General features: G+C 39.4%; 1 protein-coding gene across 10 annotated transcripts in view; it reads left to right on the forward strand.

Moving 5' to 3' along the window:
* Nucleotides 1-17856, forward strand: part of CARMIL1 (capping protein regulator and myosin 1 linker 1) — a 317492-nt gene that overhangs the window by 264561 nt on the left and 35075 nt on the right. For 8 of the 10 annotated variants that reach the window (XM_067752167.1, XM_067752164.1, XM_067752166.1 and 5 more), the window contains one exon: nt 17380-17397. The exons of the other annotated variants lie outside the window; for them this stretch is intronic. In XM_067752167.1, coding sequence (XP_067608268.1) covers nt 17380-17397 — 18 coding nt within the window. The remainder of the gene's footprint in view (nt 1-17379; nt 17398-17856) is intronic. 10 annotated transcript variants of the gene reach the window in all.

Here is a 17856-nt window from a genome sequence, read left to right on the forward strand (position 1 = left end):
GACAATTTGATGTCTGTTTTTATTATTCTAAAATTTGTGGTATTAGTGTAGTTATTTCTCATTTTACCATTAATATAGTTGTATATACCTCTGTATTAAATATGTTTTCATCCTTTGTATGTAGTATTTTTATGTTTTACTAAAACATTCATTTTTAGTAATTTCTTGTAATCTGAGAGGGTGCTGGTGAGACTAGGTTTGGTCTACTTATGTGCCCAAACATTTCTATATCAGCTTCTGATTTTAGTAATTTTTCAATGCAGCCATTGTAAAGAAATGGTACTTGTTTTTCACTTTCATAACCAAAGATCTGATGAGACTGATACTACTTTTCTAGCCCGGAAGAGAATATGCTTTAAGTAGTTCCTTATTTATAAACCATTACTATCATCTTTAAAATCTGTGAATAAAATAGTTAAATGCCCTCCAGATAAAACCTTATCATATACAAGGAGACTAGCAAAGAAAGACTAAAATATATCTTAGATTTCAACATTAGTATGTTAGTATATACTTCAACTAGTAACATTCTAGGATAACTAAAGATAAATAATTTCCTGTTAATATATAACTGTATAAATCTATAAATATATTTGGTCTATGTAGAGGGAATATCAAGTTTTTTAAAACTTGCTTATCTAGTATGTTATAAAATGTATGTTTAATATTTTAAATTTTGTTTACACTTTGAGGCAATAGACACTAAGTTATCATAGGGTAATTATTCTGGAAACCTCTTAGGCTAACCCTAAAAAGAAAAAAGATTTGAATTAAAAATTTAAAATTAACTCTACATATGATGTTTTCTGCCAGAATTATCTGATTGTGTGTGAGTTGGAAAGGGGTATAGGAAACATGAGTTTCTGAGTTTATAAGTCATGTGGTTTTGGGTGATGGAGTGTTGGTTAAAAAAGATTGGCTTAGCTCATGGTTTTAAACTGTATAAGCTTGGTTTGTTTTTGTTTGGTTGACTAATTTTCTTTTGTTATGTGAAAGAAATAAAAGTTCTTCTCCTTAAAGTCGGTGGGGTGAGGATAGAGGAAAAGAACCCTTTTTTAAAATTTAGTTTTTATTGAGATACAATTGACATAACATTGTATTAGTTTTAGGTGTACAACATAATGATTCAATATATGTATATATTGCAGAGTGATTGCAACAAGTTTAATTAACATTATCACCACACATAGTTATGATTTTTTTCCTTGTGATGAGAACTTTTATGCTGTACTCTCTTAGCAACTTCAAATACGTAGTACAGTATTGTTAACTACAGTCACCATGCTGTACTTTACGTCGCCAGGACTTACTATAACTGGAAGTTTGTACTTTAAAAAAAAATGCAGATACAGAACCACTGTGAGGACCAAAGGGCAAACCATGCTGCAGGCACATCCAGCACCGTGTGGCTTCCGTTTTGTAAAAACTGTCTTGTTGCCATGATGCAGAAAGAGGCAGAACTAGATGGAGAGCTCTCTGAACTTCACTCAAAGGATGACCCAGGTTAGAAGGGTGGTTTTTTTCTGGTTCAGACGGCTGGGAGGCAAGCAGTTAGGGCCATTCCTGACGTGAGCACCTACTGAATCCTAGGACCAGAAGCAGGGCCTCTGGTGTCGAGTGTCTTGTTGAGACAAGACAGAGCTCTCTATAAAGAAAAATACTTGGGCAGAATTTTTAAGCCATTAAAAATAGCATTATTTTCAGTTCTAAAAATTTTGTCTTTGATCATTGTTTTAACGAGGCTAATGAATTGGGAAGTAGCAGAAAACCAGAGCCAAATTTGATGTTAGTTTAATGAAAAAGAACATTTTTGTGTAGAAAGTGCAAGTCAGTGGATTTTGTGCTGTAATAATTTTCTCTATACTCTCAGCCTGACTATTGATTCTAAGCCACCCAAAGATAGCCCCATTTACATGGTGGCAGTTACCCCAGGTGCAAAGGTCTCGCCCTGAAAGAAAATCGACTTTCTAAGCTCTGGACTACTTACCCTAAGCCAGTGGTACAAACTCACATCTAATTGGAAATAGCATTAGATTTGCCTTTTTAAGTTACTTGCACAGCCACCTTTCATAATCAAAGTAGCAAATCATTTTTGTTTCTTATTGACATCTTACCACATATTTCAAGTTGTTATCCTTATGTGGTACAATTTAAAAAAATGTTTGAAGTACATATTTCAAAGGGAGAGACATTTAATTGGTGATGATTTTCTAAATGAGCCTATATGTATTCTTTGGCAGCGTTTAGATCGTAAGTGATCCAGGAAGTAAGGACACAGGATAAACTGTTGCATAGAAAATTCTAGAAGCATTTAAGTACATGCATACAACCTTTCCCACATGGAATTATACATCCCTGGCAGGTAGAAATCGTGCCACATGGAGCCAGAGCTCTCTTGAATGTGACTGCTCTGGGAGATGCTATAACTTTATTCCCTCAAATGTTTATTTGTAGCCCAAAGCCCTGAAATAGTTTCCCTAGGACGTTCCAAAGTAACTCTGACTCATCACCAACCTGCTACTTATAGATTCAAGATTGTTAACAGATCCTGGCATTTTCTGTTTGTGATGTTCACGGTATCTACTAAATCCATTGTTGAACGTTTCTTTAACAGACTTAGTGGAGATTCTGGGCATCTCTTCGTTCCCCTATTCCTGGATATCTTTATGTTTTCCTCCATTTCTCTGTGGTCCAAAAGTCAATTCCATTTCAGTGCTTAAGTCTCTTTAAAGAACCAATAGCTATGATAGCACTAGGGAAGGTTCAGAGCCATAGATTAGTTGTTGAAATACATATTAGTTTGAACTTAAGGATTGCCTTCGTGGAGATGGAAACAATGATTGATTTCTTAGAAGGGAATTCTTCACTTAGTCAACACCTATTAAACTTGTACTTTGAGGGCTGAAATAGGGATGATTGAAGGATTTGATGGGGCCTGTTATCTGCTGGGAGGATGACTGAGAGCTTCTCATCAACCTTAATTTCATAAAGTTGAAGAAAAAGGCTGATTTCTTTAAACAAAATGGCAGAAAGGGGAATCATTTTTTAAAACTCTGTCTCCAGTCAAATAATTATTATTATTTTTCCTTTTAACTAGAAAGAAACTAAGAGGTAATTTAGTTTACCTGTGGGGAGGAGGGCAGCGTAGAACAAGAACTATTAGAATAACCTTCAGGGCTTTTCAACCTGTATCCACTGTCGTAGCGCCAGAGATTCTGATAACCCTTTAACTCCCGGGCTGGGAATCAGATGGCTTGAAAAGTCTTCTTATTCATTTATTTAACACTTACATAGCACCTATGACATGCTAGGCACTAGTCTAAGCTTTTTATTAAATTGCAACCAGTTTAATTCTCATGACAACCTATGAAGGATAGGTGTTGTTAATACCTTCTATTTAACAGATGAGGAAACTGAGGCATGGAAATATTAAGTAACTTGGCCGAGGTGATCTAAGGTCACCCAAAGGCAGGCGCCCAATGGTCTGTAGACCATTGCATGTTTAACCAGTCTGCTACAATCTGTATACTGATTTCATATCTGGTACGTTTCTTGCAATCAGAATTAAATTCCAAGTTAGATGTAAATAGACTGCATTGTTTTATGCAAAATATCTGCTTACTATTTCCATACTAAATTAATATGTGAACAGAAACACAAATGAAAAATGTGTGCCATTTAACCATAATGTAAACCCATAGTTTTTAACATTATTGGAAACAGCTGCATCAAGGATCTGATCCACTTAATTGTTATCCAGTTGTTAGAAATGAATATCTACTTTTGGCTTCCCTGGAACATTCTGTGCCTCTCCACGTGTTACTTTGTTGCTGACAGTGATTAATGAGCTTTCCAATATGCTTCTTGTCATTTCAACATACATGCCTTGTATGTCAAGCTGAAGCGGGTATTCACTTAGAGTCTTTATTGTCCGTAGACAGTCTGTTCTTTTCCTGCAATCAGGTGCTCTTAGGAAATCAGTATTTCCCACCATATCTTTCAACTTTGGTTTGTCATTGGCCCTTGGGGTATTAAAGGATACAGTTCTCCTTCTACTGACTGGTAATGTCTACATATTCAATTTGTCACTACGTATAGTCTACTACCTTTAAAAAACTGCATACGTTTGAGGTTTCAAATAATGTGCCAAGCGGTGAAGAGTCAGTATCTTCTCCTTAGGCAAAACTAGCTCACTAATTGTGTGTAATTCTTGCAGTTATTTTAATGAGTGTCATACCAGTTTTAAATCAAAATATATTCATGCAGGGGAACAGGTCATATAGTTACTGCTCTTTCCTAGGAAAACAATTTTAAAAGGCTTGAATTGTTACAGAATATATCTTGTGAATCCTTGCTCCAGTGACCAAATAGCAATTATTTTCCCTTAATGAATTCAACCTCAAATTTACATATATAATTTTAAAGCTTTTTAATATAGATTAAAATTCAGTGAAGATCCATTTGTCTTGGTCAAAATGATATTTTATTTTTAAACAAATCACCTCATTTTCACGTACCAACAGTTATTAATTGAACTAATCTATTAACAGTGTTGCCAAGCACAGACTATTAAGTCGATATCTCCTTTAAAATTAGTCCCACTGATATTAACTGTACACAGAAGGTGATTCAAGTCCTAACTGTTTGTTTCCTCTTACAGTTTTATTTATTCTGTACTGTCATTTTCATATTGATATCACTCTGGAAAAATGGAGGCTTAACTTATTAACCACTAGAAAGCAACATATGAAAACCTCTTAATTTCCAAATTCTAAATTTCAGAACTGTGATACCATCTGTATAATTCAGCTAAAAAGTATGTTCCTTAAAATTTCTAGTAATTTCCTTGACAGCCCTTGGTGGAAGTGCCAGAAGCACATTCCAGATCTCATTCCTTCAAGACCAAGGTCCAGAAGGGCCTTGAACAGAGATTCGGGGGTAGCAGAGGGTGTGGTGCCCTGGAGAGTCAATGCTAAATAGACTCAACCCCTTTTTTTCCTATTGTTTTGGTTTTCCTATCGTATTGCATTGCTCTTACTGTGTTATGCTTTTGCATCATGTCGTTGACTTTCATTAAGGGCCGCTTTAATATCCCTATAAAAATTGTTACCATATGTGCTCTTTCTACTCTCTGTACCACTGTTGTGGGCACTGTTCAGTTTCATCCCAAGATGCCTTTGTTGCAAATCTATGCAGAAGAAATTGCAGTTCTTTGTCAAGAGGAGTGGAAACCTGGAGCCATTAGTTTGCTCTGTCGCAGACACAGTGAATTGTGCTATGACTTATGCCTGCCTTTTGTACTGTAAGTTGAGAGGCTTAGAGCTGTATGTGCACTTGACATATTAAAAGGGTTCTGGGCCTGGGACTTCCTTGGTGGTCCAGTGGTTAGGACTTTGCCTTCCAATGCAGGGGGTGTGGGTTCGATCCCTGGTTGGGGAGCTAAGATCCCATATGCCTCGTGGCCAAAAAACCAAAAACATAAAACAGAAGCAATACTGTAACAAATTCAATAGAGACTTTAAAAATGCTCCACATCAAAAAACTAGGGGCGTGGGTGCAGTTCCAGGCCTAAAGAAGTATAGTTTGTTGTATTCAGTCTTAGTACTGGCTTCACTTATTTCCCATTTTTATCCTAATTTACTCATTAAAAACAAAACAAGGAACACTGGAATCACAACTAACTGCTGAACAGTCATTGACAGGAAGACACTGGAACTCACCAAAAAAGATACCCCACATCCAAACACAAAGGAGAAGCCACAATGAGATGGTAGGAGGGGCACAATCACAATATAATCAAATCGCATAACTGCTGGATGGTTGACCCACAAACTGGAGAACACTTACACCACAGAAGTCCACCCACTGGAGTGAAGGTTCTGAGCCCCACGTCAGTCTTCTGAACCTGGGGGTCCAGCAACGGCAGGAGGAATTCCTAGAGAGTAAGACTTTGAAGCCTAGTGGGATTTGATTGCAGGACTTCAACAGGACTGGGGGAAACAGAGACTCCACTCTTGGAGGACACACACAAAGTAGTGTGTGCATCAGGACCCAGGGGAAGGAGCAGTGACCCAATAGAGACTGAACCAGACCTACCTGCTAGTGTTGGAGGGTCTCCTGCAGAGGCGGAAGGTGGCTCTGTCTCATCGTGAGGACAAGGACACTGGCAGCAGAAGTTCTGGGAAGTACTCCTTGGCGGGAACCCTCCCAGAGTCCGCCATTAGTCCCACCAAAGAGCCCAGATAGGCTCCAGTGTTGGGTCGCCTCAGGCCAAACAACCAACAGGGAGGGAATCCAGCCCCACCCATCAACAGACAAGTGGATTAAAGTTTTACTGAGTTCTGCCCACCAGAGCAACAGCCAGCTCCCACCACCAGTCCCTCCCGTCAAGAAACTTGCACAAGCCTCTAAGATAGCCTCATCCACCAGAGGGCACACAGCAGAAGCAAGAAGAACTACAATTCTGCAGCCCATGGAACAAAAACCACATTCATAAAAAGAATAGAGAAGATGAAAAGGCAGAGGGCTATGTACCAGATGAAGGAACAAGATAAAACTCCAGAAACACAACTAAATGAAGTGGAGATAGGCAAACTTCCAGAAAAAGAATTCAGAATAATGATAGTGAAGATGATTCAGGACCTCGGAAAAAGAATGGAGGCAAAGATCGAGAAGATGCAAGAAATGTTTAACAAAGACCTAGAAGAATTAAAGAACAAACAAACAGAGGTGAACAATACAATAATTGAAATGAACAATACACTAGAAGGAATCAATAGCAGAATAGCTGAGGCAGAAGAACAGCAGATAAGTGACCTGGAAGACAGAATGGTGGAATTCACTGCTGTGGAACAGAATAAAGAAGAAAGAATGAAAATAAATGAAGAAAGCCTAAGAGACCTCTGGGACAACATTAAACGCAACAATATTCACATTATAGGGGTCCCAGAAGGAGAAAGAGAGAGAAAGGACCCGAGAAAATATTTGAAGAGATTATAGTCGAAAACTTCCCTAACATGGGAAAGGAAATAGCCACCCAAGTCCAGGAATTGCAGAGAGTCCCATACAGGATAAACCCCAGGAGAAACATGCCGAGACACATAGTAATCAAATTGGCAAAAATTAAAGCCAAAGAAAAATTATTGAAAGCAGCAAGGGAAAAATGACAAATAACATACAAGGGAACTCCCATGAGGTTAAAGGCTGACTTCTCAGCCAAAACTCTACAAGCCAGAAGGGAGTGGCATGATATACTTAAAGTGATGAATGGGAAAAACCTACAACCAAGATTACTCTACCCAGCAAGGATCTCATTCAGATTCGATGGAGAAATCAAAAGCTTTACAGACAAGCAAAGAAAAGAGAATTCAGCACCACCAAACCAGCTTTACAACAAATGCTAAGGAAACTTCTCTAAGTGGGAAACACAAGAGAAGAAAAAGACCTACAAAAACAAGCCCAAAACAATTTAAAAAATGGTAATAGGAACATACATATCGATAATTGCCTTAAACATGAATGGATTAAATGCTACAACCAAAAGGCACAGGCTTGCTGAATGGATATGAAAACAAGACCTATATATATGCTGTCTACAAGAGACCCACTTCAGACCTAGGGACACATACAGACTATGAAAGTGAGGGGATGGAAAAAGATATTTTATGCAAATGGAAATCAAAAGAAAGGTGGAGTAGCAATACTCAGATAAAATAGACCTTAAAATAAAGAATGTTACAAGAGACAAGGAAGGACACTACATAATGATCAAGGGATTAATCCAAGAAGAAGATATAACAATTACAAATATATGTGCACCCAACATAGGAGCACCTCAATACATGAGGCAACTGCTAACAGCTCTAAAAGAGGAAATGGACAGTGACACAATAATACCCGGGGACTTTAACACCTCACTTACACAAATGGACAGATCATCCAGATAGAAAATTAATAAGGAAACACAATCTTTAAATGACACAATGGACCAGATAGATTTAATTGATATTTATAGGACATTCCATCCAAAAACAGCAGATTACACTTTCTTTTCAAGTGCACATGGAACATCCTCCAGGATAGATCACATCTTGGGTCACAAATCAAGCCTCAGTAAATTTAAGAAAATTGAAATCATATCAAGCATCTTTTCTGACTACAATGCTATGAGATTAGAAATCAATTACAGGGAAAAAAATGTAAAAAAAACAGATGGAGGGTAAACAATACGTTACTAAATAACCAAGCGATCACTGAAGAAATCAAAGAGGAAATAAAAAAATAGCTAGAGACAAATGACAATGAAAACACGACGATCCAAAACCTATGGGATGTGGCAAAAGCAGTTCTAAGAGGGAAGATTATAGCTATACAAGCCTACCTCAAGAAACAATAAAAATTTCAAATAAACAATCTAACCTTACACCTAAAGGAGCCAGAGAAAGAAGAACAAACAAAACCCAAAGTTAGCAGAAGGAAAGAAATCATAAAGATCAGAGCAGAAATAAATGAAATAGAAACAAAGAAAACAATAGCAAAGATCAATAAAACTAGAAGCTGGTTCTTTGAGAAGGTAAACAAAATTGATAAGCCATTAGCCAGACTCATCAAGAAAAAGGGAGAGAACTGAAATTAATAAAATTAGAAATGAAAATGGAGAAGTTACAACAGATACCACAGAAATACAAAGCATCCTAAGAGACTACTACAAGCAGCTCTATGCCAATAAAAGGGACAACCTGGAAGAAATGGACAAATTCTTAGAAAGGTATAACCTCCCAAGACTGAACCAGGAAGAAATAGAAAATATGACCAGACCAATCACAAGTAATGAAATTGAAACTGTGATTAAAAATCTTCCAGCAAACAAAAGTCCAGGACCATATGGCTTCACAGGTGAATTGTATCAAACATTTAGAGAAGAGCTAACCCCCATCGTTCTCAAACTCTTCCAAAAAATTGCAGAGGAAGGAACACTCCCAAACTCATTCTATGAGACCACCATCACCCTGATACCAAAACCAGACAATGACACGACGAAAAAAGTTACAGACCAATATCACTGGTGAATATAGATGCAATAATCCTCAACAGAATACTAGCAAACAGAATCCAACAACACATTAAAAGGATCATATACCATGATCAAATGGGATTTATCCCAGTGATGCAAGGATTCTTCAATATATGCAAATCAATCAATGTGATACACCATATTAACAAATTGAAGAAGAAAAACCATATGATCATCTCAATAGATGCAGAAAAGGCTTTTGAGAAAATTCAACACCCATTCATAATAAGAGCACTCCAGAAAGTGGGCACAGAGGGGACCTACCTCAACATAATAAAGGCCATATATGACAAACCCACAGCAAATACCATTCTCAGTGGTGAAAAACTGAAAGCATTTCCTCTAAATCAGGAACAAGACAAGGATGTCCACTCTCACCGCTATTATTCAACATAGTTTTGGAAGTCCTAACCACAGCAATCAGAGAAGAAAAAGAAATAAATGGAATACAAACTGGAAAAGAAGAAGTAAAACTGACATTGTTTGCAGATGACATGCTACTATACATAGAGAATCCTAAAGATGCCACCAGAAAACTACTAGAGCTAATCAGTGAATTTAAGTTGCAGGATACAAAATTAATGCACAGAAATCTCTCGCATTCCTATACACTAATGATGAAAAATCTGAAAGAGAAATTAAGGAAACACTCCCATTTACCACTGCAACAAAAGGAATAAAATACCTAGGGATAAGCCTACCTAGGGAGACAAAAGACCTGTATGCAGAAAACTATAAGACACTGATGAAAGAAATTAAAGATGATACCAACAGCTGGAGAGATATACCATGTTCTTGGATTGGAAGAATCAATATTGTAAAAATGACTATACTACCCAAAGCAATCTACAGATTCAATGCCATCCCTATCAAATTACCAATGGCATTTTTTAACGGAACTGGAACAAAAAAATCTTAAAATTTGTATGGAGACACAAAAGACCCTGAATAGCCAAAGCAGTCTTGAGGGAAAAAAACGGAGCCGGAGGAATCAGACTCCCCGCCTTCAGACTATACTACAAAGCTACAGTAATCAAGACAGTATGGTACTGCTGCAAAAACAGAAACATAGATCAATGGAACAAGATAGAAAGCCCCAAGATAAACCCATGCACCTATGGTAAACTAATCTATGAGAAAGGAGGCAAGGATATACAATGGAGAAAAGACAGTCTCTTTAGTAAGTGGTGCTGGGAAAACTGGACAGCTGCATGTAAAAGAATGAAATTAGAACACTCCCTAACACCATACACAAAAATAAACTCAAGATGGATTAGAGACCTAAATGTAAGACCAGACACTATACAACTTAGAGGAAAACATAGGAAGAACAATCTATGACGTAAATCACAGCAGGATCTTTTTTGATCCACCTCCTAGAGTAATGGAAATAAAAACAAAAATAAACAAATGGGACCTAATGAAACTTAAAAGCTTTTGCACAGCAAAGGAAACCATAAGCAAGATGAAAACACAACCCTCAGAATGGGAGAAGATATTTGCAAACGAATCAATGGACAAAGGATTAATCTCCAAAATATACAAACAGCTTATGCAGTTCAATATTTAAAAAAAGCCCAGTCCCAAAATGGGCCGAAGACCTAAATAGACATTTCTCCAAAAAGGTATACAGATGGCCAGGAAGCACATGAAAAGCTGCTCATCATCACTAATTATTAGAGAAATGCAAATGAAAACTACAGTGAGGTATCACCTCACACCAGTTAGAATGGGCATCATCAGAAAATCTACAAACAGCAAATGATGGAGAGGGTGTGGAGAAAAGGGAACCCTCTTGTACTGTTGGTGGGAATGTAAATTGGTACAGCCACTATAGAGAACAGTATGGAGGTTCCTTATAAAAATAAAAGTAGAATTACCGTGTGACCCAGCAATCCCCCTACAGGGCATATACCCAGAGAAAACCATAATTCAAAAAGACACATGCACCCCAATGTTCATTGCAGCAATATTTACAATAGCCAGGTCATGAAAGCAACCTAAATGCCCATCGACAGACGAATGGAAAAAAAAGATGTGGTACATATATACAATGGAATATTACTCAGCCATAGAAAGGAATGAAATTGGGTCATTTGCAGAGACGTGGATGGATCTAGAGACTGTCATACAGCGTGAAGTAAGTCAGAAAGAGAAAAACAAATATCGTATATTAACAGATAAATGTGGAACCTAGAAAAATGGTACAGATGAACTGGTTTGCAGGACAGAAATTGAGACACAGATGTAGAGAACAAACGTGTGGACACTAAAGGGGGAAAGCTGTGGGGGTGGGGAGGGGATGGTGGTGTGCTGAATTTGGCGATTGGGATTGACATATATACACTGATGTATATAAAATGGATGACTAATAAGAATCTGCTGTATAAAAAAATTCAAAAAAAAGAAAGAAAGGAGTCACACTTATAGGAACTGAGTAGAAAAGTGTTTGCCACGGCAGGGGCTGGGAGGCTGGGGAATAGATATAGGTTAGTAAAAGGGTATAAACTAAAAAACATACAAACACAAACAAATCAAAAAAACAACTTGATGTTCTGCATGAGCCTCAGTTTTCTTTTGGACTGAGGTGGTTATGCATGAATACACTGAAATATGAGATATGGTGGGAAAGAGCTCTGACAGAGATGTGTAGGTTGCTATGGAGAGAAGGGATGCCCAGCCCAGCCTGGGAAGGGCCGTTGTCAAGGAAGCCGTCCTGGAGGAAAGTTCTGAGCATCATGTTTGGTACATAATAAGGCCCTTAGTAACTGTTGGTACAATGAGAGTTAGCATTTGAAGGAGAAGTTGGCCGAGAAGAAAATGAGTAAGTAAATTTAGCAGAGAGAATAGTACTTATATAGAGGCTTGGAGTGAGGAGAGAGCATCACGATTTGAGGAACTATTGTGCGATTATGATACAACGGGAATAAAGGGTAGGAGAGAGGATAGGTGACGAGGGTGGAGGCCATATCACAAGAGCCTCGTAGAGTTCGCTGAGGGTTGACTTGTTTCTATATTGTTTATTTATTTTGAAGGCAACACTGAAGGTGAGGAATATGGGAGAAGGGGCAGATTTTGGCAGAAACAGATGTTAGTGATTCCCGTCTTGGTTATGTTGAGGTGAGGCGTTTGCAAGACCCTGGCTTGAGATGTCCAGTAGGGAGTTGTAGAGGCGGCCTCAGAGCTCAGTAGCCCGGGCTGTATTGGTAAGTCATCCATGCACAGCCATGGTACAGATGCACTCACCAGACACCTTCCCTCACCTGACCGCTGTCCCTTCAACTCTATAAGCACTTTTCTTTTCCTACATTCATGACATTTATCTCAGTTTACCTTGAGCTACAGACTTGTATATTCATCTGCCTAGTCAACATCTCAGTTAGATGTCTACTGGGTATCTCAAACTTAATGTGTCCAAAACAGAATCATTGATTTCCCCTTCCCCTACTGGAGCATTAATTTTCTCAGTGTGGGACACCACCTTCTATTCTGCCCGTTTGTTCCTAACTCCACAGTCAGTCTCAGTCTTACCCTTTCCCTTACTGTCCGTATCCACTCCGGCCCCTCACCCTAGCCACCCTTGCCTGTATTCCTGAAATAGACTTGTAGCTTATACTTATGCTTCCACTCTGGCCTCTCTGCAATCAATCCCCTCTCAGTAGCCCAGGAACTTTCTAAAGTAGAGAACAGATCAATGTGTGAGGTGTCAAGCCCTTTGACGGCTTCCCATTGCACCCAGGATAAATGGAGTCTCTTCCCCACGGGGTTCACAAGGTCCTCCATGATCTGGCCTCCATCTCTCTATGTGCTCTACTCTCTCCTTTGTTCACTTCCCTCAAGCCACTGTGGCCTCATTGCTTTTCTCTAGAACTTGCCCTGGTTCCCATCTTATCCTTTTCTTCCTTCAGCTTGGAACACGTTTCACCAGATCTTCCCTCAGCTACCTTTTCCCCACCACTCAGGTCTTAACTCAGATCTCTCAAAAGTTTTCCATGACTCTCCGAGCCGAAGAAACACTCCAGCCTCTCTACCATATTATCCTGTTTTATCTGCTCAGCACTTATCAGTACTTGAAATGATCTTGTTTACTCATGTAGGTACTTTTTGCCATCTCCCCACGCTGGAGCATACGCTCCTAGCGGGCAGGGACTGGGATTGTACTTGGACCACATAATCCCAGTATCTAGTGCCCAGTACCTGGCACGTAATAATTGCTCAGTACATTTTGTTTAATGCCTTGGCTTTGTACTGCAGTTCCTTGCTTAGCTCAACTTTCCTGCTAGATTCTATGCTCCTTGAAGGTACGGGAGTTACGTCTTTGAATTCTATACAGCTAATGCCAGCAATAAATGTCAGTAACAGATTTCTCTGGAAACTCTAGAAAATGATTCTTGGCGTGAAAAGGCTATCTTTAAACCTATGAGGTTCTATTAATGAGAATATTATAGGTTATATCCTCAGTAATCCAAGCTCTCAACAAGTTGTATAGGAAAAAAGGAGAAAACCACGTACCCGCTGTGAGACATGCACTGTGCCCCCTGCTTTGTCGTGGCAGCCATATGTGGTAACTATTTTAACCTGTTTTTCAGATGAGAGCTCAGAGACGTTAATACACTTGCCCCGTATCACACGGCTGGTTTAGGGGTAGCCAGAGCGGAGGGCTCGACTCCAAATGATCCAGTTCCCAAGCCTGTACCCTCTCTGCTGCATCCCTGGTCTTCATGCTGGACCAGGTCACTGGAAGAAAAGTCCAGGGAAGGTTGGGTTGGGGAAGAGCCTTTTCACGGAGGGTTTGCACTGAGAGTTTGGTGGGTGGTGTCTCTAACTGCAGGCTAATTCTGTCCCTCCAGGGTTTTACTCTTCCTCTTAGTGAACTGGTAGGGATTCTAACCTGTGGTAGCAAATCCCACCTTTTGAAATAATGGGGCAAGTGATGGCTCGAGTTGTAGGTGTCTGAACTGATGGGAACAAGCAGCAAAAAAAACTGAGAAGAGAGGGCTGTCTGCCTCTGGAAGCTGCCTACTGAGAACACACATGATCATCCCCAATTCAGTCCTGCTTACTCAGGCCATGCCACTGGCCCTGACTTTCAGTTGGACAGTTTTCCTTCTTGCCTAGGAGAATTTGAGGGTTAGCCAAATATCTCCTGAAAATAAAGGCTTGCTAAGGAGGGAATGAAGTTATGATACAGCAGAGTTCAAGATCAGTCCTTATCTATGACTCCATGGTGCTCTGTTTTGCTTGCTGGGTGAGGTGGAGCCTTAACCTTGGGAACTAGTGCTGCAAGGTTTAGACCTAACTGATCTGACTTTGATTATCAAAATTGAGGTATGTGGTCATTTTGCTCTCCCAGACAGGAGATCAACTAACCAGAGCTGAACGGTAGGGTGGGTACCTGTAAGTCAAGCCAGGATTCTCTGGGAGCAGCCTTCATTCCACTTCAGCCCTTGCACGAATGCACTGGACCTTTGAATGGCGCAGTGGTTAGGGGCGCCGACACCCCCCCAAAATTGGGCTATAACTCTGTACAGCCCGCTCTCTATGTCTGTTGTTCCGTCTCTGCGGATTCAACCAGCCTCGGATTGACTAGTACTGTAGTATGTATTTATTGAAAAATAATCCCCACTTAAGTGGACCTGCACAAGTTCAAAGCTGTATTGTTCAAGGGTCAACTGTACCCAGTTGAAATCTCCAAATGCCATACCCAGTTCAGCACGGCCAAAATGGCCCTTCCCTGAAAAAGATTTCAGAGCGTCCTCTGTCACGGCCGTAGCAGAACCTCAGAAAGGGCTTCTAGTTGCGCAGTGTGTGACCTCCACTCCCCAGGTAACTGAATCCGTTGACCATCTGTATCCTGTTATTTGATGCTGAGGCCTTAAATGTTGGAAAATGTTAATGAAAGACAGTCATTGACAAGACAGGGTTTGTTATAGTTAACATTAAGTCAGGACGATAGAGATTACATACTCTGAAAGCCATCCTTCTTTGGTTGTAATACATCACAGTGTGTTTGATAGACAGTTCATTCAACTTTCCACTATAGCTTGGTTGCAAGATTAGTTAAAATGAATAAAAAAGTGGGCTGTTTCCTGGAGAAAACATGACAAAGATAAAGATTTAATTTTCTTGTATCAAAAAAACTGTGCAGATCTGGAAAATAAGGAAACAAACCATGTTCATTTAAAAATAGTACTCTACTGTGATCTTCACAACAGTCTCATCAGTACAGCTCCCTGAATGTTTTTGTTTTAACATCATGATGCCATTTTAACTTTTATATGAAATGAGATTCTGGATATAAAAGTTAATGAGTGTGATGTGAATAGCTGGATTTAATGTTGCATTCAGTAAGAAATGTGATGCCTTACTAAATCTCTACACATCATTCCTCCTTTTGTCCATTGATTTATAGTGGCTTTCTCAGAGTTACGGCTTCCATATACTACTCTTCCTAGATATTAAAGATTGTTGCTCTCCAACAGTCATCATAGGAAGGATTAGGTATCTCATTTTCTCAGTAAGATTTATACCGCCTCAAACTTTAACAAGTAGAAATGCATAAAAATTACTTTTTAAACTACAAATGTGATGATACTGTTTGGTTAGATATTTTGAGGGTAAAAATAATAATGACTAACTTTGGGTTCCCCTTGAGCATTGACCCAGATGACAATCTGGTAGGAAATATTAAATTATTACAGTCTAGTTCATTAAACAGGGATTACCCATATTCATTTTAAAAATACACAGGAAAGCACAAGATGACACTAGGATATCTTGAATCAAAAAGCAAGGATTGGCTCTAAATCCAGTGGGATCATTGCAAAGGATACAAAATCCAGATTGAAATGGCTTCCACTGGGATACTCCTGCAACCAAAACAGTAATGACAGTAATAGTTTAGGATACATTGAATTAATTTTTTAAAATCCTTAAGTTTGGGCTTCCCTGGTGGCGCAGTGGTTGAGAGTCCGCCTGATGATGCAGGGGACGCGGGTTCGTGCCACGGTCCGGGAAGATCCCACATGCCGCGGAGCGGCTGGGCCCGTGAGCCATGGCCGCTGGGCCTGCGTGTCTGGAGCCTGTGCTCCGCAACGGGAGAGGCCACAACAGTGAGAGGCCTGCGTACCGCAAAAAAAAAAAAAAAATGAGGTGTGTTTGAAGAAAATTGCCTAATGAAATAAGAAATTAGAAGTCTGTGGATTGAGACTTTTTCAGGACCTTGCTGAGGGAAACCTTTCTGATAAGCAAATAATGCCAAGGATGATCAAAATGATGGTGGTGATGGTTACAGGAAGCCTTTTACTTGTGTGCCACCCACCGGTTTAGTCACAAACTGAGAAGCCCTGTATTTTCATCCTGCTGTATATTGAGAAGAATTGACACACACAAAATAAGGAACTTGAAGGAAAAAAGTCAGCCCCAGGTAGATGGAGTAGGTGGCCTTCCTCTGAGTGTGTTTTCAGGAAGTTTGGAAAAGATGCCCCCCCATCTTCACAAAGATCTGACGTTCTACAGTGGGACTTTTTTGGTTTTGTTATGCTTTTAAAAATTCTTTTATAAATGTTCAGAATATTAACATGCCCTAACAACTGTTAATAATGGTGACCAATGAGGTTTTAACAATTCTTCAATTAGAGATTTAATGTGAAATGTAAGGTGACCTAAATTCCCACTAAGGTATAAGGTACTATCAATGTTAATGACACTATAGGTAGGTAACTGTGGTAGGTCCTGGTATCAGATCCTTGCTTGAAATGCTCTGATGACTGAGGGGGAGAGAGAACTCAAAGATGCTGCTACAGTGGGGAGGACAGAATGATGTAAAGATCCCGAGAAGGGACGCTTACACGTGCCCAAAGACACGTTGTCCCCATTTAGTTGCTGTGACTAGCCCTGTGGCCCAAGAACCAACACCTGCGTGGAGTTTGCTAATGTCCATCCAGTGTTCTGTCTACTATGTGCCTTTGGAGCTGATGACATCTCCATCTCCCAAGTGGGATTAATACCTTACGGGGTTGGTAGATGGCATTTTGCACGCACTTAGCAGAAGAGGTAATATCTCTTAAGAGTTTCTGCAGTTTTCAAGCTGTAATTGTGCTTCTGCTTAAAAAAAGCTAGGTTGGATACCTTAAGCTAATAATAGTTTGGCCTCATTCTTGCCTCATTCCTTTGCTATGAAGGCTTTTTATGTAGCTTTTCTGTTTATTTGTGTATGGTGTCTCTCCCTCCCCATTTCTTGTAATGCTGTTGCTTTATTTCTCTTCCATTCAAATTTTTTTTTCCTTTCTTTTTGCTGCATGGAGACTCTCTGCTGTACAAGTGTAAGTATTTTTTGGTGGCTCTGCAGATTCTGGCTGTACTAGTTTACATTCTTGTGCTCCATTTGCTTCCGCGCTGCCTGGCTGATCTCCCAGGAGTCTGTAGTGTCGTCATCCATCTTGGATCCTGAATAAAATAGGCAGCAATTTAGAGACAAGATTGAACTTTACAAGATGGTTCAGCTTAGCAAAACAGGCGATGAATTTAAAATATTCCCAGCCATGTGCCTGAAAGCAAGCAAAGTGTTGATGAAGAGGGTATAAACATTCAAGAGGAGAAAAGTGCTTCTTCCATTCCATGTTTAAAAAACAAGACATGATTACTTAAACTTCCAAGGTTTTTAATTTCTGATTCTTGTCATATTACTTGTTTCCCAGAGTTGTAGAAAAACTGGCATCATAATACCTTCTTGTATTAGAAGATTTTTACTAATCTGCTTTCCAACTGTTTCTGTTTTCTTT

This window comes from Pseudorca crassidens, chromosome 10 (assembly GCF_039906515.1).
Source record: "Pseudorca crassidens isolate mPseCra1 chromosome 10, mPseCra1.hap1, whole genome shotgun sequence".
NCBI lineage: Eukaryota > Metazoa > Chordata > Mammalia > Artiodactyla > Delphinidae > Pseudorca > Pseudorca crassidens.